The sequence below is a fragment of the Sus scrofa genome, chromosome 1 (genome assembly GCF_054392235.1).
Source record: "Sus scrofa isolate SSC_HxYL_T2T_F1_AM1 chromosome 1, Sscrofa_HxYL_maternal_Yorkshire_Landrace_v2.0, whole genome shotgun sequence".
Lineage (NCBI taxonomy): Eukaryota > Metazoa > Chordata > Mammalia > Artiodactyla > Suidae > Sus > Sus scrofa.
This window is the reverse complement of record NC_139383.1, coordinates 287375727-287397309: the sequence shown is the minus strand read 5'-3', so window position 1 is coordinate 287397309 and position 21583 is coordinate 287375727. Positions and strand designations below refer to the sequence as shown.

Sequence of the window (21583 nt, the reverse complement as noted above, 5' to 3'; positions counted from 1 at the left end):
TGGACAGTCCAGCCCGCAGCCTCCACCCCGCAAACGCGCCCGGGCTCCCCAGGCTGTTCTTCCGCGTTCCCCAGACCAAACCCCAGAGCACCCCTGGCAGACCCCCCGTTTCCTCCCTTCTCTGGCCCCTCTAGGAGCATCGAGTCCAGGACACCCACCTCTGCCAGCCAGTGAGTCCCCCTTCTCCCCCAGACCAGCCCAGACGCCCTCACGTCCGCCCGCCCTGCTTCAGAATGAGCCAGTTCAAAGCAGGCCGGCCAACACCCCCGGGGCTTAGCAAACGCCTTCCGCTCCAGCCCGCAGCTCCTTGGTGAGCCTCCCTCAACTGCGCACTGCCAGTGCCGAGGGATGGGACAGACCCGGAGACCCCGTCTGCGTGGAGATCCCAACGGTGCCCCCTTAAACTCTCACCCAAACCTACGACGGAGACCCCCTCTGCTCCATTTTGCACATCAGAAACCAGGACACGGAAGAAAAAGGCTGTTTTGACGTCAAGCTGGGAGCCTGGCAGTGCATCTCCCAGCCAGGCCAGGTCCCGGGCAGGTGGGGCCCGGCTGCAGTCTTGCCCTTGGCCTCCAGGCGAGCCATGCCCACACCTGGTCTGGAAACATGAGGCTCGGCTGTCCCGACAGTGAACTAGCCTTGCCTCTCCACCATCTGCGGGGACTTCTGCGCCAGTGATGTGACCTCCAACTAGACACGCCTGGGACCACGTGGACGGGAGGCGCCCTCTTCCCTCTGTTTCAGATGCGCCAAAACTCCCTGGCTTTTCCCAGGAGAACCCGCCTGGCCTCGGTCAGTGGGGGAGGAGGGCCACCCAAGGAGAAAATTTCTGAGGCCTCTGAGAATTCTCTAGAACTCACGATCCATCTTCAGGGAAAACCAAGAGCTGAACGCCTGAGCCTGGTGCTCAGCAAGCCCGCTGGCTCTCACGGTCTCTCTGCCCACGAGATAAAAGGCAGACTCAGACGTCAGGCCCCCGGGCATCGCTCCTCTCCGCGTGTTCATTTTTCTCTGCTGAAGTGCTGATGGTTGAAAGATGGGGCCCTTGCCTGGTCCAGCTTCCCTGACCCAGAAGGTGATGGGGAAGCTGCCCAAGTTTCACTCCTGGGACCTCTGCGGGGCCACTGGGCCCCCACCTTGCCCTCAGAGGGGGAGCCCCCGCAGCCTCCCCGCCCTGATCTTCTGCAACATTTGGCTTTTGCTGGCCCGGGGCCGCGTGTGGGAACTGATATTAAACAGGCAGGCCCCACCTGGCCACAATCCTCGCCCATCACTCCTTCCTTCCCCCTAAAATGGAAAAAGTGACTCAGCTAGAACCACTCACCCCCCCACCCCCACCGCACAAACCCGCTCCTTGCAGCTGAACACAAGGGCGCAAGGTCAGAGCCTGCCCCATCTCCTCTGAGAAGCCCAAGGATGAGGGACTTGGGGGGCTTTGGAAAGTGGGCGCCCCATACAGCACGGCTTCCTCCCGAAACCAAACAGGCACCAGCTCCCGGCCTGGGCCCCAGGAGACAGGTGGAGGGCAGCCACTGGGTTCCACCAACCTCCTCCTCTCTCAGCCCCTTGCTGCCCGGGGGGGTCCGACCCCAGATGGAAAGATGGGGCTGATGGGGCTGAAACTTCCCTTCACTGCAATGTCTGGCTCCCAGGAGGCTGGGCAAAACCCAGTTTCCACAACTCGAATGTGACTGTAAAGACTCCAGCTTACTAGTGGTGGGACTTCTGTGAGCCTCAGTTTTCCTGCCTGGAAGATGGAGATGCTCCCACCTTGCCAAGACGTCATCTGGATAAAACGACGGTCGACAGCACTCGGGATAAGGGGAAAGAAAGATCCAGAAGTTCCGACTCCTCGCCTTCAGAGAATATTCCCAAGCAGACACACCTCTCCTGTGTCAGATGCTCTTCTACCTAATTCAAGTATCAGCTGCTGGGTCGAGGAGGCCACTGAGGGGCCGAGGGACCCCAGGGCTGGCTCGGACCAGAGGCCCCTCATCCTCCAGGCCCAGAGGCGACCAGAGTGGCGGGCAGGCCAAGAGCCTCCAGGTCGGTCATGCCAACCCAGCCAGCCCAGCTGCTCCCACCCCCCACCCCCGTGCCCTGTGCCTTCCAGCTGGACCCCAGCCCTCCCCAGTGTTTGTAAATCCTTCTCGCGGGCCAGGCAGCTGTTTGTAATCGGCCAGGGCCTGGCCAGGAAGGGGAGGTGGGAGCCTGCCCATGAGAGGCCCAGGGCGCTGCGGGGGGTGTGAGGACAGGCCGCCTCCTCGCCAGGACACCATCCCCCTGGCCGGCGCGTCTCCTCCCCAGCAGCACTGGAGACGGGGGCGGGGGGGGGGGTGAAAAGGGAGGGAGGATGAGCCTCTCCACTTGGGAGCCACTTTCGTTCCCAGTCCTGAGAACAAGAAGCCTGGAGAGGCTCATGAGCCCCATGTTGGCGGCACGAAGGTTGAAAGCATGGGCTCCGGAGGCCGGGTTCCAGCGCTTTGCCCCTGGATGCCGGCTGCCCACATGGGGCTGAGCTCCCCGACAGAGGTGTCCAGTGAACAAGGGTCAGGACAGGAGACCCAGGCTGCCCTCCAGCCTCGGAGTCTCAGAACAAGACTGTGGGGCTCAGATGCTGTCCCTGATTCTGGAGCTCTGAGACCACCGGGGCCCCCCAGACTCGGGACACGGGGCCCAGCCCACCAGGTCTGAGTCGACTCATCAGCAATAAAGGACCCCAAGGCCAGAGGCTAGACCACTGACTGGGGGAGCCCTCCTGCTCTGCGCAAACATCCACTTCCTTCGAGGGATGCGGCCTGTCCACCGTCAGGGCCGAGCGCTCCTGGGCCAAGAAAATGACCCGGAGAAGGTCCCATAATGAATTCAGTGGAAGGTTCAACAGCCGCCTCCCCAAATATTGTCTGTAAAATGCACCCCCTACCCCACCTGGATTGCCCCCCAACCCCGCCCCAAGGTTTGGGCCCCTGGCGCTGACGGTTCAGCCTCCTCTGTGGCCCCAGCCCCGCAAGAGGCAGCTTTATTCCTAGTTTCAAGCACCTTAGAGAAACCACGGGCACTGCCTCCCTGAGTTCCACCAGTAAGAGAAACAATATAAATAGCAACAATGCTACAGAATCGTTATTATCCAATAATAATAACACAGAGACCAAGAACAGTTCTTGCTTTCAGGATGATTCCAGCATCCGCTGCCCTGCATCAAACACAGGATGCAGGACACCCCAGGATGGGCCCTCTGTCCACGGGCAGGTCATGTCCTTCCAGGCAGCGCTAGTGCCTCTGGCTTGGAGATAAGCTAACTTGGATCAGAGAGGTTAAGGAAAGAGTTCGAGGTCACACAGCTGGGAGTGGAAGCCCTTTGGAGGCTCTTGCAGGGTCCCATTTGCCGTGCACTGATGCATCACTGCTTCTCGGCCTCATGTCCTGAACTTTCCTTTCCAAAGTCAAAGGAGTGGAACTTCCCTGGTGGCACAGTGAGTTAAGGATCTGGTGTGGTCACTGCAATGGCCCGTGTCGCTGCTGTGATGTGGGTTCGATTCCTGGCCTGGGAACTTCCACAGGTCACAAACACAGCCCAATAAAATGAAAACCAAAGGAGTGATGGACATTCCTGGGGCTTCCAGCTGAAGTGACAGTGCCCAGTGTCCCTCGGCTCGCTCTGGTTCCGCCTATGCCTCCAGGCTGAGCCAAGCCTGGACACACACTGTGCTCCCTACGGCTTGGCCCAGCCAGTCGGCTCACGGCAGCAGCCCGTGTCCCCCGGGAGCTGGGGCCACCCAGGTCTGAGCCCAGGAGAAGGGACATGTCACTGTGGCCAAGCCACCCAGGGGCACTTCACACAGGGGAGCCAGGTCCCTCCGCTCCCAACAGCAGATGGCAGGGTCCTGTCTCAGGAGTGTCCCACGCAGGGGCTGGAGCTGGAGGAAGAGTCTGGAGCCTGCACCACCTGCCGGGCCCGTGAATTCCTTGGGCCTAAAGAGGACAAAGGTGGTCCCTGAGTTCTCTCCTGTGGCATCGCAACAGGCTCCAGCAGCTCGATGCCAGGGCAGGAGGGAGCTCCCCACACGCCACCTACGCAAATGCTGAGTACTGACGTCATGCCTTTTAACAGGTGGCAATAAAATGACAGGAGCCAGTGCTGTGAGCCCAGCAGGCCCCTGGGACAGGTATTCATTTATGTCCATTTCCTAGATGGGGCCACCAAGGCTCAGGGAGGTGTTCTTAGGGGCCTCAGTGCCTGTGCTGAGCCCAGGCACATGGAGACAGGCTGGAAGCAAGGGCCCCGCCCTCTCGGCTCGCAAGGGAGCTGCAAGCCTGGGGGTCACAGAGTCGTGCCCACTCCTCCCCTCAGGGCACTGGCTTAGCTGAGGTCCTTCTCTGAGCCCCTCAGGAGGGGCTGTCCACCATCCCACCCCCACGGACAGGTCACAAAGGTGGACACTGCGTGACACGTGACGTCAGGGCTCGGCTTCAAAGTGATCGGGCAGAGAGCGGGTGGGGACTGGGCCCCACGAGACTGGCCTTGGGCCAGTCCTTGTTGATTCTACGTGGATCGCAGGATCCGATGTGCTGCGTTTGAAACATCCCCAACAACAACGACAACGATACTAATAACACTCTCAGAGCCAAGCCCAGTAAACCCTGAGGCTCACTTTCCCCAACTCCCGGTCGCCCTGACCACTGCTCTGTGCTCTTGTAGAACCGTCTTTCCTTAGGAGAAAGGTGAGCCTGCCCCCAGGTAGGAAAGAAAGGCCGAGCATCCCTGCTGCTTGCAGAAGGAAATGGGGAGGATACGGGGTGGGGGAGTGTCTATCATCTATGGCTTCCATCCTGGCACTCCTCCCCTTCTAGCGCCCCCCCCCCCCGGCCCATCATTTATCCTGACACCTGCGGTCCACCTATCTCAGGTGAGAAAGGAGGTCCTGAGAACACTGGCCCCCCATCCCCTCCCCTGGGCCAGCTCCGGCTTCTCCCCAGACTTCCACTCCGCAGGCCACTCAACCGGCTCCCATAACTGACCCCCATGGGCCAGTTGGTGGGGGCCCCAGACGTCCTTATGAAGACCCTGCCGCCAAGAGATTGTCCCACAGAAAACAAGGACCGGAAGCTGCGGGAGACCCCTTTACCTGGGTTTGAGAATGGCACCTACTACGGCATCTATGCCGGGAACTGGTACGACCTGCACCAAAGGGGGTGCCGTTCACTGGGAAGCAGAGGGCAACCGTCATGCCTTTGCGCCAGCTGCCCTACAGGCCCTTCCTTTGCACATCTGCAGGATCGGGCAACCCTACTCGGTCCAGGCTGGTGTGGGGATCACAGACACTCCGGGTATCACCCCAGAGGAGGGGCTGGTTAAATATGAACAGGAAGCAGAACACAGACACACACAGGAAATGGCCACGTGCCTCCGCCAAGGGACAGCTCCCTTTAAACTCATTGGGTGGGACCCCAGAAGCTTCAGGGCCTGGCGAAGCACACTGGTCTCTGATTGGCCAGGGCACCGCTGGGGTTGCAGGTACCTCTCGCTGATTGGCTGGTGGCGCAGGGGCTAGGGTGCCTCCCTCTGATTGGCTGGAGGCCCAGGGGGCCGGTGGGTGCCTGCCTCTGATTGGCTGGAGGCAGCTTGCTACTGGCTGACACGTGTTTCAGGACCTCCCACTTGGCCCTTCCCTGGATACAAGAGTCTGTTCTCAGGTCTGAGTCCCCCGCTGCGCAGAGGCTCCTGCAGCGCCGGGATGGTCACCAACTGCTCACCTGTGCACCTGCTGCCCCGGGCCGGGCAGAGGTCCGACTCACCTCAGAGGTCCACAAACGCGCCAGACAGCCACTGTCCCTCCGGAGCAGTTCTCCACACAGGGGCCGGCCTCTGCGGTGTTCCCTCCGCACCCGCACGGGAAAGGACTCCGCCAAAGCCTCAGCCGCCGCCCTCCCCACACCCCGCCCCAGGAAGACCATCATTCCCACCTTCCACTTGGGTTAAAACGCTCATCCTTTCTCATTGCCACATCACTGTTTTTCCAATGAGAATGTCAAGAGTTTTTACAGTTAAATCGTTCCGGCGGCATACACACATTTTGATGTCGATTTGCGGCATTTGTTTATTTTTTTAATGTAAAAAAAAAAAAAAGGAGGGCAATAAAATCCTTATTGCCAAGGTGCTGGCGGGAAAGAACAGGAGATAGGAGTGAATTTCCCCCCAAAGAACACAGGTCTAGGAAACAGAAAATAAAGGAACCCCCATTTCATGCACAGAGACATCGCAGGAAACGGGCTGGGTCCCTGACCCTGTGAAATGAAACGTGGAGAAAAATGGGTCAGCGTGTGGTTCCATTTCTTAGGTCTGAGTCATCAAAGAGTGGTGACTTGTTCTCCTACTGTGGGTTATTACGTGTGGGTTATTATGCAGGTTGGGAATCTGCCCAGGAACACTGGGTGAGTCAAAGCTGATGGGATCATGACATATATGACGGAGAGGGACCCCCAGCACCCCAGCACAAATCCACCAGCGTTGCTGCAGCCGCCTGGGGCTGGGCTGGTACAGCTACAGTGTCTGAGTGAGCAAAGCCCCCACTGTGCCGCCACCTCCCCCCCCCCCGCCCCCCGCCGCCAGATGCACCTTCCAGACCATCAGCCATCACCCACGGTCAAGTCTTAGGGGTGGAGGACCAGAGTCCTTGAGGTGGGACATGGGTGGGCAGGTCCATTCCCATCCCTGCCCCCCCCCATTCCTTTTTGTCAAGTGGGGTGGCCTGAAGAGGAAGGGGCGGGCATGCTGGGTGGGGACCGCCCCACAACTGCCCAGGACACACCTCCATGCTCAGGCTGGGATTCTAAAAGGAGCAGCAAAGGGATCCGATAAAGTCACCAGTAGGCACTGCCCGTGAAACCCCTTCTCGGGCTTACCCACAAGGGAGACGCCAGGGTGACTGGCTGTTCACAGGAAAGAGGAAAGGGCCCACTCGGCCACCAGGAACAGAGCCAGGAACTCACCCCAGGCCCCAGACCCGCTGCCTCCTCCCACCTTGGGGCCCAAGGAGGACAGAACAGTGACAACAGAAAAAGGGGCTTGCTCTGTGCTTGGCACACACTATGCACCGAACCCTCTCAGAAATCCCGCAGAGTCACAGACACTCCGACAGACAGGGAAACGGAGGCCAAACGCACAGCTGGTGGGCGAGGCGGCAGGCTGGGGACCCAGACCGCCCGGCCTGAGCCACCCCCACGCCGGGTCTCCGCGTCGCATCCTCTGATGGGGCAGCCCTGCCGACAAGAAGGGCCAGCGAGGGCTCCGCCTTCAGGGCCTCCGTGTCACCATGAGCCAGGCCAGCAATCTTAAAACTAACAACTGGCCACATGCTGACACCAGATGAGTTGATTATAGGGGAGAAACAAACAGAGGGAAATGCAGAAGCTGCAATAGAACCGCAGCCCCTATGAATAATAAAAAAAAAAGACTCATCAGATTGTCAGCCTCAGCGGGACCTCACTCGACCTGGGCTGGACCCTCCACCTTGTGGCTGCCCGGCGGGTCCCGTGGCCACAGCTCATCTCCCCCAGGGGCACACAGGAGCGAGAGGGGCCTTGCCGTGAGCTCTGCTTGCGCAGGCCCTGAAAACACAAGTACCTGTACACCTACACACGTGTGCACCACAGACACGCACGGACACCTCGCACACATCCCAGGCTCTGAAGCGTGTGCGCGCACACACACACACACCCGCAACCCTCGAATGGGCTTGTAAAGCATTCACACACACGATGCTTCTGGTGACGTGGGAAAGCGGGCCAGCCAACAGATGAGGGGCCGAGGAGGGTGAGGGAGCGGCCGGGCTGAGTCACTTGTGGACGGCAGACCCCCCCCACCCCGGGCGCGCTCACCAGCCCCCAGAGTCTCCTGGGACAGACACGCCTCCCCAGACCGGGCTCCCGCTGGAAAACTGGCATTAAGGGGGTGGTGGCAACACCATGCTTGTTGCAAAAACACCGCTCAAAACCGCAGTCGGGATGAGGCCCCATCACTCAGGGGCCGCCCGCACCTCGGGTCCCACATGCTGTTCCCACCGACAGCCTCCGTCTCCACAGCCACCCTCCATGTAAGAAATCCACTCGCCCCATTTGCCAGAGGGGAACGATGAGGCCCGGCGACTGACCCACCCAGCCAAGCGCTCAGAGGCAGAGGAGCCGTGCAGGCCACCCTGGGCTCAATAATCTGACTGTCGAAGAGTGCACCCCCCCCGCCCCTGCAAGGGGACCCAAAGGGGCCAGCCCTCCTCCCAGGCCAGGGCAGGCGGAGGCCATCACGCTGTCTCAGTGCAGGACCCAGAGAGGGTTCAGGAAGTCCCGGCCTCCCTCTTGTCCCCTCGGAGGCGCCCTCTTTCTCACAGCAGCCCCTGTGCTGGCACAGCTCTCTGGGGTCAGGCGGTGCTGGGGGCGCCCCGCCACCCGAGCAAACGAGGGGCTTTCCAGCGATGGGAAGTCGCCCCGGAGGAGCGTGCCGCTGGGGAGAGTCCTCCAGGAAAAGGCAGGGCTGGACGAGGGCACCGCCGAGGAGGCGCTTGGGGGCCTCTCTGGGACAGAAGGGAGGAGAAGAGAGGGCCATGTCGAGGTTGGCGTCGCCTCCTCCAGGAAGCGGCCCAGATCTCCCCAGTGGGCCGACCCTCCACACTCTCTTCCATGACACCCGGCAGGAGCCTGAAGAGTGAGCCCCCACCAGCCTGCGGGCCCCTGGAGCCAAGGCGTCCCTGTCACCCCTGCCTTCCCACCACCAGGCCCAGGGCAGGCAAACCTCCAGTGGCCAGCAGGTCACGCAGGTGAGCAAAGGGCCTGGGGAAAGGGGAGCGGAGACGGCAGACATTGGGTGCCCCAAGATGGCACTGAGATTAAAGGGGGGGCAGGAACAGATGGGGGGTGGGTGCCAGGAAGACGGAAACACTCTGCTGGTCAAACGGAACACCTCCCTGACCCAGGGCTGTGTCTGGGCGGAGCCCCAGGCCACTGCGACCCTGGGCACAGGGCCTCTCCCAGGGAGAGCGGACCGGTGGTCGAGGACAGGGAGGAAAGCCCACTGAGGGCCGGGCGCAGAGATGAGACAGACCAGGGTCTAGGGTCCCAGTGCACCTGCTCCCTGGGCCTCTCGGAGCCCAGCCCCCTTCACCTCACAGGCCCCAGGGGGCGGGTCCATGAGATGCTGCCGAGTCAAGGCCAGGAGCAGACCAGACAGGTGCCAGCAGATTCGGTCCAGCGGTCACCTCATGTGCCCATCTCCCGGGGGCTGCTCAAGTCAAACCCAGTGTGGGCACAGCCACCGGGCCTGGGGTGTGAGTGACTCAGCCTCGACCCTCACGGGGCGGTGGGGCGGGGGCGGGGGGCATCGCTCACAGCTACTCTGCGTTCACAAGGTGAGGGGTGGGGGTGTCTGTTCCCCGCACCCCTCTCCTCCATCCCCGGTCACAGACAGGGCAGGGATGGGAGACAGCCAGACAGCAGGAGGCAGAGGCGGGGCGGGCGGGCATCAGCTGTGCTCGGCTGAGGGCGGGGCCGTGGTGAGCCTCCAGAAATATCCGAAGGGTGGGGTGATGCAGCAGGCTCCGGCCAGCACCCCAGAGCAGCCCTGGAGCAAGGGGCTTTGCGCCTCCACCTTGGGAAGAAACGGCTGCCCACGGCCCCTGCCGGGTGGTCCCAGAGCTAGGCAGTGACCGCCGCTGCAAGCCCTCCAGCCCCTGAAATCTGGACCCGAGGAGACCGAGGCTTGGGGCATTCGCTTGGCTTCTGAACTCCTCCCCCGACTGTGCTTTTATGGAGAAGGGGGGAGGGAGGGAAGATGGAAGAGGCCCTCCTTCCAGCAGCTCGACTGAGTCAGAGGAAATTTAACCATTCGATGTCTGTCAAGGCCCGCAAAACTTGGACAGCGCTTCCCACCAAATTATTGCAAGAGGCGGTCACGTGACCGGCGTCCACCAATGATGGGCCGAGGAGATGACCTCAAGTTCCAAATATTGGGGTCATGTTTCATTTCACATGCTCTCCTTTGCCCGTTACAACGTTAAACGGCCCCAAACGCAATCTCACTTTTCATTCCCTCACACACTTGGCCAAGAAGAAGGTAGGAAAAAAAAAAAAAAAAAAAAAAAAAAGCCATGTTCTGAGAGAACTCAGAAACCATCTGGTGACTCCCAAAATGGAGAGGATACTTCTGGATGCCTCTTCCCCCCACCCCACCCCCCGCATCTCAGTGGAAAGCCGCTCCCACTGGCCGAGCACCGAGGATGATTCCAAGCCAAGCTGGTCCCACCCTGGGGGGGTGAGGGGGTCTGTGAAACCCACCCGGAGAAGTGGCTTCTTCCAGGGCTCGAAACGTCTTTTTGGCAAAAGGAGCAGGTCCAACCCCGCAGCCACGGTCCAGGCAGCTACCTCTGGGCCACCCTCAGGAAGGGAAACTAGAGAGGGGCAGGGGGCAGGGATGGGGAGCCGGGCAAAGAGCCGACCCCAAATCCAGGCGAAGGCAGACTGTGTGTGCTCCCCAGCCAGTGCCCAGCCCCGGCTTTTTGGGGTGGTGATGCCCTGAAAAGATTCCCACCTGACTCCTGGGGCAACGTCCGGCAGAGGAGCTGGGACAGGGCTGTGTCCCTGGACACAAGGTCCCCAACCACAGCCCCCAGCCTGCTCCCCATCACTTTCCTGGAGGCCATTCCTGTCCCCCACCTTCAGTGACCCCAAGAGAAACAGAGAGCCAGTCAGCAGGGGCTCCAGGACACGTTGGTGGCTGCCCAGAGGTAAGATCCCAGGTCCCTGGAGCCAGGCCAGGCAGCCCTCCCCTCCCCAGCCCCTGACTGGCCGGACACCCTGACTCCTGCTCACCCCCTCTGGCCCACAAGCACGCACTGTGCCAGGAAAAAGGGACCGAATATCTTAATTGGCAAGTGGAACATGAGAAGTGATTCTGCCCGCATGTCTTCAAATTACGAAGAGGGGGCGGTGGGGGGGGGGGTGGCGGAGGCGGGGGGGCGGGGGGGAAAGCAGTGCCTTCTCCTGGGGGACCTCTGGCTGGTCCAGGGTCCACTGAGCCACTGCCTCATGGCTCTGCCCGCACCTTCCCTGACCCTGCCTGGTGGCCCCGAGATGCCCCATCTGTTACCAGGGCCTCAGGGGACTTTTAGGGCCCTGGGCTCTAGTGACAAGGGTGTGTAAAAACCCAGCCACAGGGAAGCACAAAAGGGGACCCTTAGAAAACCACTGGCCCATCCGGAAGCTGTGCAGGAGGGAGTGGGAGCTGCCAGCATCCAGGCAGGCGCACTGTCAGCCCAGCCCTGGTGGAGACGCCTGCGGGAGACAGCTCCTTCTAAGGGCAGCCCTCCCTTGAGACCCACAGCTATGCACCATCTGAACCCCTCACAGCCAGACTCCAGGACCCTCTCCCGGTGCCGCAGCATGAATCCCGAAACCCGTCTCTGGGCGGCAAACCCAAGAAAGACAGCCCACCGAAAGGTCAAGAAGTGGGATTAGAGCAGGGCTGCTCTACCACCTTCCGGGGCTCCCCAGTACCACTCACTGAGTACTTGGGCGGCAGGGACTGCAAGAAGTCCTGTCCCCTGGGAAAGGGAGAGCCAGCCGGGTCTGGGGGCAGACTGGAGGGTGCTTGGGAGAAGTCAGGCCCTGGAGGCTCAGCTTCTGGGACCTCCCCCGCCCCCGCCCCCGCCCCGCGGCGGCCCCCCATCCCAGGAGGCCCAGGAGAACTGACCCGCGGTGACTCTAGGGGGCGACCCTTCCCGGGTTTCGGGAGAGGAAGTTCCGCAGCGGCGCTGTGTGGGCCAGAGCTGCGAGCTTGCGCTGAGGGACAGAGCACGCAAAGTTTCGCGACAAAAGTTTGTCGGCCTGGTGGACAACCCCTCTGGCTGATCCAACACACAGCCCTCCCGGCCGGCCCGTTCGGCGCCCCGGGAGCATTGTGTCGGCGCGTCTCTCTCTCTCTCCCGGGCCCCCAACTAATGGCATTCGGAGTCTCGGCCCCGTGCATTCCACAGCCAAGCGGGAAGGCGGTGCCGGCGCGGAAGAGGCCGGCGGCGCGCGGGGATGACAGCCGCGCCCGCCCCGCGCCCGCGCCCGCAGCCCCTGCCCCGCGCCCCCCAGCGCGCAGCGCCCTTACCTGCGCGGCTCGGAGGCGGCGCCCACAGCAGCAGCAGCAACAGCAGCAGCGGCGGGGACAGCAGCGGGGCGCCCGGGCGGAGCGGGCTGCGCGCTTTCCAGCGGGTGTGGACATCCATGCCGGCGGGGCGCGGGGCGCGGGTCGGCGCGCGGGGACGCACGGGGCGCGGGGCACGGCCCGGGCAGCGGACTCAGCGGGGCCGGCACAACTTTAGGGAGTCATGGGAGCAGGCGCCCGCCGGATCTCTTTGTGGTGGTGGCTCCCGGGAGGATCGGCTGGCGCGCTCGCCCACGGGCGGGAGGGCTCGACCTCGGCCCCGCGGGGCGCCTGGGACCCCGCGCGGCTCGCTCCCTCTGGCCTCCCCCGCCGCCTCCGCCTCCTGCTCGCCTCCTCCTCGCCGCCGCCGCCGCCGCCGCCGCCCCGCGACTCGCTCCCCGTGGGCGCTCCGCTGGAGTGAGGTCCTGCGCCGGCCGCGGGGACGAGGAGTGCGGACCTCGCCTTGGGCGCCGAGCACTTTTCCCCCTTCTCCCCCCGCCCGCTCTCCGGGAAGACACCCGCGGAGGCCGTCGCTCCCCCGCGCCCGCAGCAAATCAGAGCCCGCGCTGCGCTCGGCCAGGCCGGCCCCCGCCTCCCACTGGGCGCCGCGGGCGAGGGGGCGGGGACAGCCGGCGAGTGGCGGCGGGGAGGGGGCTGGCCCGGGGCGGGAGCCGATTCGGGGCGGGCGCGGCGCCCAAGCCCAGCGCCCACCCAGGACCCGCGCTCTCGCCGCTCCCGGTGCCCGCGCCACGCCGAGCCCCAGAACCAGGGCGGAGGGGCCCCGAATTCCGTCATTGGGGGGTAAAATTAAAAAAAAAAAAAAGTTGCCGCTCACCCCGCCTAACTTTTTCTTTTCCTTAGAGTTCGGAGCTCCTCTTCTGGGTGGAGACTGAACTTCCAGGGCAGCCAGATCGGGGCGCCCAAGACTGTGGCAGACATGTCAGCCTGGACAGCCTCCCGGCCCCCACCTTCCCCACCCCCGCGCCCAAGCTGGGGTCTAGGCTCCTACGAGGTTCCCTAGGGAGCTTGCGCGCCACACGTCCACACGTCCGGGATATTAATCAGGCGCAGTTGGCCGACACCCCTCCCCCCTCCCGGCTCCTGCTGTGGGTGACCCCTCTGCAGCAAAGGGGGAAGCAGAGGACTCCCCCCTTGCGAGGTGACAGCAGGCACCACTGCTGCCACTTCTTTAAGCCTTGGTGAGAGCTCCCTGGAGCAGCAGGCTTGCCAGGCGTCCGTGGTGGGTACCCCCTTCCACCTGGTCCCAGAGGCCCAGAGCCCTGTCCCCACCCCTTCCCCCAAGAGCAGAGCAGGTTTCTAAAGAGGAGTGAAGGTGGGTCATGGGGCTTTGCGAGCCCTAAGCTGTCCTCATGCCCTCTGAACAAACAATTCAGCCAGTGATGCGCGGGCTGGGATCCCCTGCTCCCTGTCTCCAGTTACAGCTCCACACGGGGTGTGAAATTCCCCACATGCCCTTTAATTCCCATCTTCCTGGAAACAGGAGCAGAGGGTGGTGGGTGGGTGGAGGTGAGTTTTGCTGGGGTGGCCATGGGCTGCCCTTTGAGCTGGGCGGTCGGCCTCTGCTCCCCTGAGGCTCAAGCTCCCTACCTGCCCCACGTGATCTTGGAGCTATTAAATATTGCACAGAGAAAGGATGAGACCCCAACGTAAAGAGAAATGTTCTTTCTGGGATTTACAGTTCTTCGTTGTTTTACACCCCGTATAAATCACACGTATGATCGGGGAAGTGGGTGGTGTGTGGGAGTCATGGGCACGCGTGTGTACCTGGGTGAGTTGCGTGTGTTTGTTGGCCTGGAGCTGGTCTTTGCTTTCCGATGCACCTGAACGAGAGAGAAATTCCATCAGACACTGCCCGAGCCCCCGGCACCCCCACCCCGGGGCCTGGAACACCCTCCTCCAGTGGGCAGCCAGCTTCTCCGGGGACAGGGGTACTCCTCCTGTGAAAGTCACGTGTGCCTCTGCGCTGGGCACTCAGCCCTCCCAACACCTGGAACTCGGAACGGGCATCTGAGCTTTGGCTTGGCTTAAACAGCTGCCAGTCAAGCAACTCCCTGTGCCGCCCAGAGAGCTGACCTCACCATAAAGAGGAGGCTTGTGCCACAGGCCCGAGAGCGGACTGGACAGACGCGTTTTGTCCTCTGCTGAGAGCCAGAGGCACCTGGCCTGGACTTGAGCAGGGAGGTAAGTTTCTATGCCACTGGGAAACTGGGAGAAAAATCCCCAAGCCAGCAGTCTGACCTGTCTGTAGGAGGGACGCCCCGCCACACGTCGGATTTCAGTGGAAATGAGTCCAACTAGGAACCATGAGGTTGCGGGTTCAATCCCTGGCCTTGCTCAGTGGGTTAAGGATCTGGCGTTGCTGCGAGCTGGGGTATAGGTTGCAGACAAAACTCAGATCTGGAGGTGCTGTGGCTGTGGGGGCAGCTGTAGCTCCGATTAGATCGCTAGCTTGGGAACCTCCATATGCCACAGGTGCGGCCCTAAAAAGACAAAAAAAAAAAAAAAAGAATTCCACTGGGAACCACAGGAGGTCCAGCCAGCCCCCCCGCCACCCCTCCGAGCGTTCAGGCTGCCCTCGGCCCTGTGTCCCCCACTTTAAAGCCACTCTTGTATCAGGTCACCTACAATCGTAGTGAATACTGTCATTTCTGCTCCTTACAGAGGAGGAAATTGGGGATCAGAGAAGATGCGGGACTCACCCAAAGTGCCAGCCCATCTGTGCAGAGCCCGAATTTGAACCCAGGTTTGCCTTCGGGCGAGAAAGATGCTAATGGCCCTGCCCTGATCCTTGAAACAATCCCTGTTGGTGGCTGACCCCAAGCAGCACCCAGGCTCCCATAACCTCTGAATACTCTTGATTTCATTCTGGGCTCTAGGACATGGACAGTGAGCAAGACCCCAGCCCACCCCTGCCCCCCGCCCCCGCCCCACCCGGGAAGGCTCACCGCGTGTCTGCCTCCTCTCGTGGAATTACTGCCAGGTTCCGGCCCTTCCCTCCCTGCGCGTGGACCTCTGCTCATCGCTCTCCACCGTGGAAGGGACTCCCCACCGCCCCCCATGGCCGTGTCTCCCACAGTGCCTGGCAGAGGGTGGGGCAGGCCAGGTGTGCCCTCGGCTTTGCACCCGGGACCTGCTGCCCACCCTCTGCTCCCACTGCTGTAAGCTCTCCTCGCTTCTTCCTTAAGCGGCGGAATCGTGGTTCTCAGTGTCCAAGTGTTTCCCCTTGTGGGTTGTTTCCTTCCCCAGCCTCCCAGGGTCATGGCCGGGCTGGGAAAAGCCAGCCCTTCTGGGGAAGCCCTCCAGGGCAGCCGAGTCCTTCTCTCTCTCCACCTCTCACCGTCCCATGGAGCAGGTGGAGAAACCCAGTAACCTGCTTGCCCCCCAAGAGTTCACAGTCCCCGGGGCACCAGGGGCCCCAGGAAGAACTGGGGAGCTGCTGCCCTACAGAATGACGTGGGGAGCTGCCCCCACGTTTCCCACAACAGCGTGGGTGGCCTTGAGTTTCCCTCCAGCTGCCCAAGGAAGATGCGCCCACCTGCATCCCGCACCTGTGGCCGCAGCTGCATCCTGTACTTGGTGACTGGGACCAGGCCAGCTCCAGCGTCCGGATTCAGCTGCAAGCCCCAGTGGCAGGAACCACCAGCCTGGGACCTGGGCAAGTGAGTTCTCACCTCTGATCCTCAGTGCCATTCCCTGGGACGTGGGCTGAGGGAGCTGGGCCCAGGGACCCCTGCGGAGCTTAGATGAGACGTCAGGCTAGGAAGACCTGGCCCTGCTGGGCACCAGGAGGTCCGGGGCCCCCTCCCTCCTCCTCCTCCCTGCATCCTGCAGCTGGGTGGTCCGCCTCTCACCCCTCTAAGCCTTCTGCTGGACCCTTGGGGGCCTCACCCCAGTTTACCTGCATCATCTGGCTCAATGGAACAAAATCCCTCCCTTTGGGAACAGAGGACACAGGCTCTGGGCAGTGAGACTTCCTGCTCCAGGTCCACCAGCAGGGGTGGCCCAGCTGGACTTGAACCCAGAGCGGCTCCCTCGGCCGCCACCCGGTGTGAACCTTCGCTCCGGGAGAAGGGAGGCTGTCCTCAGAGGGCCGCCCTGCTGGCTCCAGGAGCCCCCACCTCTGCCGGACCTTCCAGCCCTGGGCACGGCGTCCCCCACCCCTCCACGGGTGAGGCCTGAGCGCACCAGGGGCCGCCCCTGTCCCCAGCTGGCAGGACGTTTCCCCACTCTCCGTGGGGTGGCTGTTACTCCCGGGGGACCCCACCTCTGCGAGGCCTGGGATGAAGCGCGTCCTCTTGACACGATGCGGGAGGCGGGAGTGCCTGGGGTGGGGGTGGGGGGCCAACGCCAAGGGCAGCTCCCGAGATGCCAGGCTTCCCAGGGTGTCCATTTAATAAATTACCCCAGACCTGGCGGCCTAAACGACAGAGCTGTACAGAGCCGAGATCAGGACGTGCGCCGGGCCGGCCCTGCCGAGGCGGCTCGGGGGCTGGGACACCGTCCTCTCCCCCCACCCCCTTCGCGTGTCTGGTCTAACCTCTTCCTAGACGGACCGCCAGCCGTGTCCCCCACACGTTCACCCGAAAATGAAGATCACCCCACTTTTCCTTCATCTCCTCTTTAAAGGCCCTTTCGATGTTCCCTGGTGGTGCAGTGGGTTAAGGATCCAGTATGGTCACTACAGCGGCTCAGGTCACTGCTGTGACATGGGTTCTATCCCTGGCCTGGGAACTTCCACCTGCCCTGGACGCAGCCAAAAAAAAAAAAAAATAGTAAAAATAAAAACAAAGGAGTTTTCCCCAAAGACAGTCACATCTTAAAGTGCTGGGGGTCAGGGTTCAACCTGCGGATCTGGAGGGATACAATTCACCCCTCAGCATCTTGGTGATGCCGGTTTGCGGTCCTTTGGAAGAAACCCAGGGTGGGGGGCACTCTCTTCTCTGGAACAATAGGGGCATTCCGCCAACTGCGGGAGTGGGGACGGGACCCTGTCCTGCACAAGGGACCTTGGACCACAGCGCAGCCTGGCTGCTTGTCCAGCACTGCCGACCACCCGGCTGCTTCGGTACGTGTGGTTGAGTGTCTCGTCTGTGCCACTGTCCACACTGGGCAAGGTGGGGGTAGGGTGGGGGGCAGCATGAAGGGGCAGGACTGGCTAAGACCCAGCCGCCCCCTGCGGAGGCTCCGAGCTGGAGTCTGCTCTCTCCCTCCCTCCTCGAAGCTCCTGGCCCCTCCCCCTCCTCCTTCCTGAGGGGGTGCCCAGGCCAGCAGGGACAAGTATCCCTGTGACAAGGATGGGGGAGCAGGGGCATCCGAGCACCCTGGGCAGAGCCTTGGAACCTCGAAGTCCATGTGGTCATGCAGCGTTATCCCCCTCGGGGTCTGCTCAGCATTCCGGGGGCCCCCGGGCTGTGCTCCGTGGAGATTTAGGGTGAACCAGAGTGTTGGGGGCTGTGCTGCTCAGGAGCCTTGGCTCTGGTCCTGGCTGTCGCACGGAACCCCAGGGCCCCGTGACTCCCTCTGAAATTCCCTGGATTTTCTCAGATGGTTTACCCACGGGCCCCCTCCACCGTGTCGCAACTTCCCCAACTCCAAGAGGTGAAGGCCTCCCCTCCAGCCTCCCCGAGCCCAGCACAGGAGCTGTTTCCTCCCAGGGTTCAGGGGACCAGCAGCCCCACTCAAGCAAGCCAGTCAACGTCCCGCCGCTGGCATCCTCCAGACCCAACATTCAAGTCTACCAGCAGCTGGAGTTCACGGTGGCTGCAGAGCGCTGACCCAGGGCCAGGAGGCAGGGTTCTCAGTGACCAAGGAGCACCCCCCCAATCAGGGCAGGGACAGGGCAGCGTAATGGCCAGAGCTGCCTGCAGCAGGTGCATCCAGGGCCGGCTGGGAGGTGCTAGGAGAGTCAGGCCCGGGAGCCCTCACCCGCAGGCCCCTGCCTGCCACGCTCTCGACGTTCCTAGCGGCGCCAAGAACACTGTGCGAAATGAAGGCATTTCCAGGCAAAACGGGCCCGTGACTGGCACCAGTCGGATCTGGGAGACAGAGGGCGGGTGCTTCTTCAGACAAGGGGCTGAGGACCCGCCGCCCCCAGCCTCGGACTCGCCGGGCCAGTCTCCCTCCAGATCGTGTCTACAGGCAAAGGGTGAGCTCGCGGCCCCAGGAAAACGTCGGCTGGAAAATCCCTGGTGACTCTCAGAACGAGCCGTCTGTGTAGGCGAGGGCTGCCCAGAGGTCAGGGCCATGCCGCGGAGTCAAGGGCATTTCTAGGCCGCCCGTGACCGCACCGGCCACACGTCAGGATGGGGTCACATCCTCCCAGCCGGCCCGTGGGACCCCTCTTTGGGAGGCGAAGCCAGAGGCGCCCACAGAGCCCGGAGCAAAGGCCACAGAGCCGACTCGGACCCCACGTTCCTGTCTGGAAAATGGACCAGGAGAGACCCCTTCGCAGGCTGTGCGATCACTTTTTGGGGTGACACGGGGTCTGTTGCAGGCACAGAGCTAGGCCATCCTGCTTCCCTCAGTCTCACGATTGGGGAGCAGGACCTCAGGGGGGCTAAGGCTCTGCCCAGTGATGGAGGTACGGGCCTGGCCCCACGTCCCAGCTCTGCCGCTCCTGTGGCCACAGTGCTGTGTACCTATAGGGTCTACGGGCCCAGACAGAGGGGACCCTGGCAGAGGGATTTTGCAAACCCCAAGAGGGTCCCCCTCTCAGCTACCCCGGGTGCTGAGGTGTCCTAAGGACCTACGCTCTCCCGTGGCCCCACAGGGCCTGGTGGCTGCTGAGGCCCATGGCTGAGTCCCCCAAACCCTGCCCTGCAGGGGAAGCCACCCCCCGTGCCTGGGGAGCAGGTGGGCTCACGGCCCTGGCGCCTTGCATGGATTTAAAGCAGCTCTGAAGGGCCTTTGCCGCAGCTGTGTCGACCCCTGCCCGGGCCTCCCGCCCTTCCTGGAAGCCCCTGTGTGCAAGCCCCGGACTCAGAGCCTGGAGCCCGGCCAGGCACCATCTTCAGGGCAGTTGTCCCCGTAGGCACAGGGGCTCAGGACTGGGCTGGCGCCCTGATGGGGAGCTGAGGGCAAGCATCCCAGGGCTCCACCCTCAGGGCAGGGGACCCCGAGGAGGTGACTCAGAAGCTCAGATCCTGGAGGAGTCACTCAGGGCCTGGGGCCCCCTCCCCGGGCCGTCCTCCCCGGATGGTCCCCACCAGCAGGAAAACTTGGGGCTGTGCTGGAACAGAGCGTGCGGGAGGCCGGAAGCCTGGGGGCCTCCAGGCGGGGAGTTTGGACTCTTCCCAAGGGGAGTGGGCTGAGTAGAGGGTTTTAAGGGGAGAGGGCAGATCAGAGGTGTGTTCTGGAAGGATCTCGGACTGCAGGGCAGAGAAATGCTCAGAGAGGCCAGAGCAGGGATGGGGATCCGAGTCAGGACGGGTGAGGACGCCAGAGTGGGGGTGGGGTCGGGGAGGGTCAGGGGTCAGCCTGGACTTGCCAGGAGCCCAGGGCCCAGCCAGGGAGCTGAGCTGCCAGCCGGGCACACTGAAGCCTGTGCCCCCCTGAAGGGGCCCCCAGCCCCCAGGAGGGAGGTCCTGTGCCCCTACCCGTCCACAGACGGGGAACCGGGGCCCAGTGAGGTTCCCTCCTGTGCGTGTCCTGCTCAGGAACTCAGGCTCCACGCTCTGTTCTCCACACAAGCTCCTTCTCCTCGTGCCCCCCTCCACGGCCACCCTAGGTCCCTCTCTGCCTGGCCCTCGGCACTTCCTCAACTGTGTCCCCTGAGGAGTCAAAGCCACGCTGGCATCCTACTGCGTCTCTGCCCAACCAGTGCCCTCTGTGCGGCTCCTGGCACCACTGACAGATCCGATGGCAAAGCACTGCTCTCTAAAAAGTCCCGGCCCTGGGACACTTCCACACGGCCCAGCGTCCCCAGGACAAGTGTGGTGCCTGGCGATTGGCACCTAGACGGTCCCAACCCTCGCTGTGCCCACGGCCCGAAGGACCGCTGCGCACCCGGAGCCAGGACTCCGCAGCTTAAAAAATAAACAAGAAGATAGATCAACGATACTTCAAAAAAAAAAAAAAAAAAAAAAAGAAAAGAAAAGAAAAAGCCACAAAAGAATTCATAGAGTAAAAAAAAAACTATTATGAATTATAGTGAATGTGTCTCAGCCGTGTGAACAAATACATCAATGAATCTTTTACAAATAAAAATAACTGAGAACTTTCAGTAGCGGAAGGAGAAGGCAGGCCCTCGGTTAGTACTGGCTTCGTGGTGGGATGTGTGTTTTTACACTTCTTGGCACCAGGTTCACCTGAAAAGTAAACTAGATGCTAATTTGGGGCGAAAACCTTGGGATGTGTTTCTTCCACCTCTGGGGGGGTGCCTCTGGGTGGGACGGCGTCCAGCAGGGCAAAGCCTCACCGCCCAGTCCTCACAACAGCTGCACTTAATTTCTGAAAAGCTCCTGTCCCGTGGCCTCGGCTTCACCTTGGTCCTTATGTTAGTGCCTGGCTGTCGTCACAAACGACCGCAATCCGGGTGATGGGAACAACAGAAATGCCTGCCCTCCCCGTGCAGGAGCCTGAAGTCTGAAACCCAGGAGGCAGCAGCTGCCCTCCCACCCCCGTCCCCCATTCCGGGGTCCAGCGGGAGGGTCTGTTTCCCGCCTCTCTCGGCATCACGAGGCTTCAACCGTCCTTTGCTTGTGGCCACATCACTCCAGTATTTTGCTGCCACCTTCACATGGTTCCTTCTGTTTGTTCTGGAATCTCCCTCTGGCTCTGGCTCAGCAGGAGACTTGTGTTGGCATTTAGGCCCCACCTGGCTAATCCAGAATGATCTTCTCCAGATTCGTAACTTCATCACCTCGGCAAAAACTTCTGTTGAAAATAGGGTTGCCAAAAAAAAAAAAAAAAAAAAAGAAGGAGTTCCTGTCATGGTGCAACAGAAACGAACCTGACTGGTAACTGTGAGGACACAGGTTCGATCCCTGGCTTCCCTCAGTGGGTTAGGGATCTGGCATTGCCGTGAGCTGTGGTGTAGGTTGCAGGTGTGCCTTGGATCCTGCATTGCTGTGGCTGTGGTGTAGACTGGCAGCTATAGTTCTAATTGGACCCCTAACCTGGGAACCTCCATATGCTGGGGGTGTGGCCCCCCCAAAAAAAAACAAAAAGAAAAAGCAAAGAAAATAGGGACCACCGTTCCACTGACCACAGTCCTGGACACAAAACAAGCCTCCGTGCCCAGAGTTGCATGTACTGTCCACCCCTGCATCCAAGAAGTCCCCAGAGCCAGCGTGCTTTGGCCCACAGGGTCAGGGGTACCTGCTGCGAGGCCCAGTTCAAGTGCAGAAAACCCCGGTCTGCCCTGCGTCCAGAGGGCAAGGT

At 61.9% G+C, this 21583-nt stretch overlaps 1 protein-coding gene across 3 annotated transcripts in view; it reads right to left on the bottom strand.

Annotated features, from left to right (window-relative positions):
* COL5A1 (collagen type V alpha 1 chain) overlaps nucleotides 1-12428 on the bottom strand; it is a 150672-nt gene extending 138244 nt beyond the window's left edge. For 2 of the 3 annotated variants that reach the window (XR_014836809.1, XM_085010628.1), the window contains exon 1: nucleotides 12146-12428. Coding sequence is in view for 2 of the 3 variants with exons in the window: in XM_085010628.1 (XP_084866754.1) it covers nucleotides 12146-12263 (118 nt within the window). In the remaining variant the exon portion in view is untranslated. 3 annotated transcript variants of the gene reach the window in all.
* Between the last annotated feature and the right edge of the window lie 9155 nt (nucleotides 12429-21583).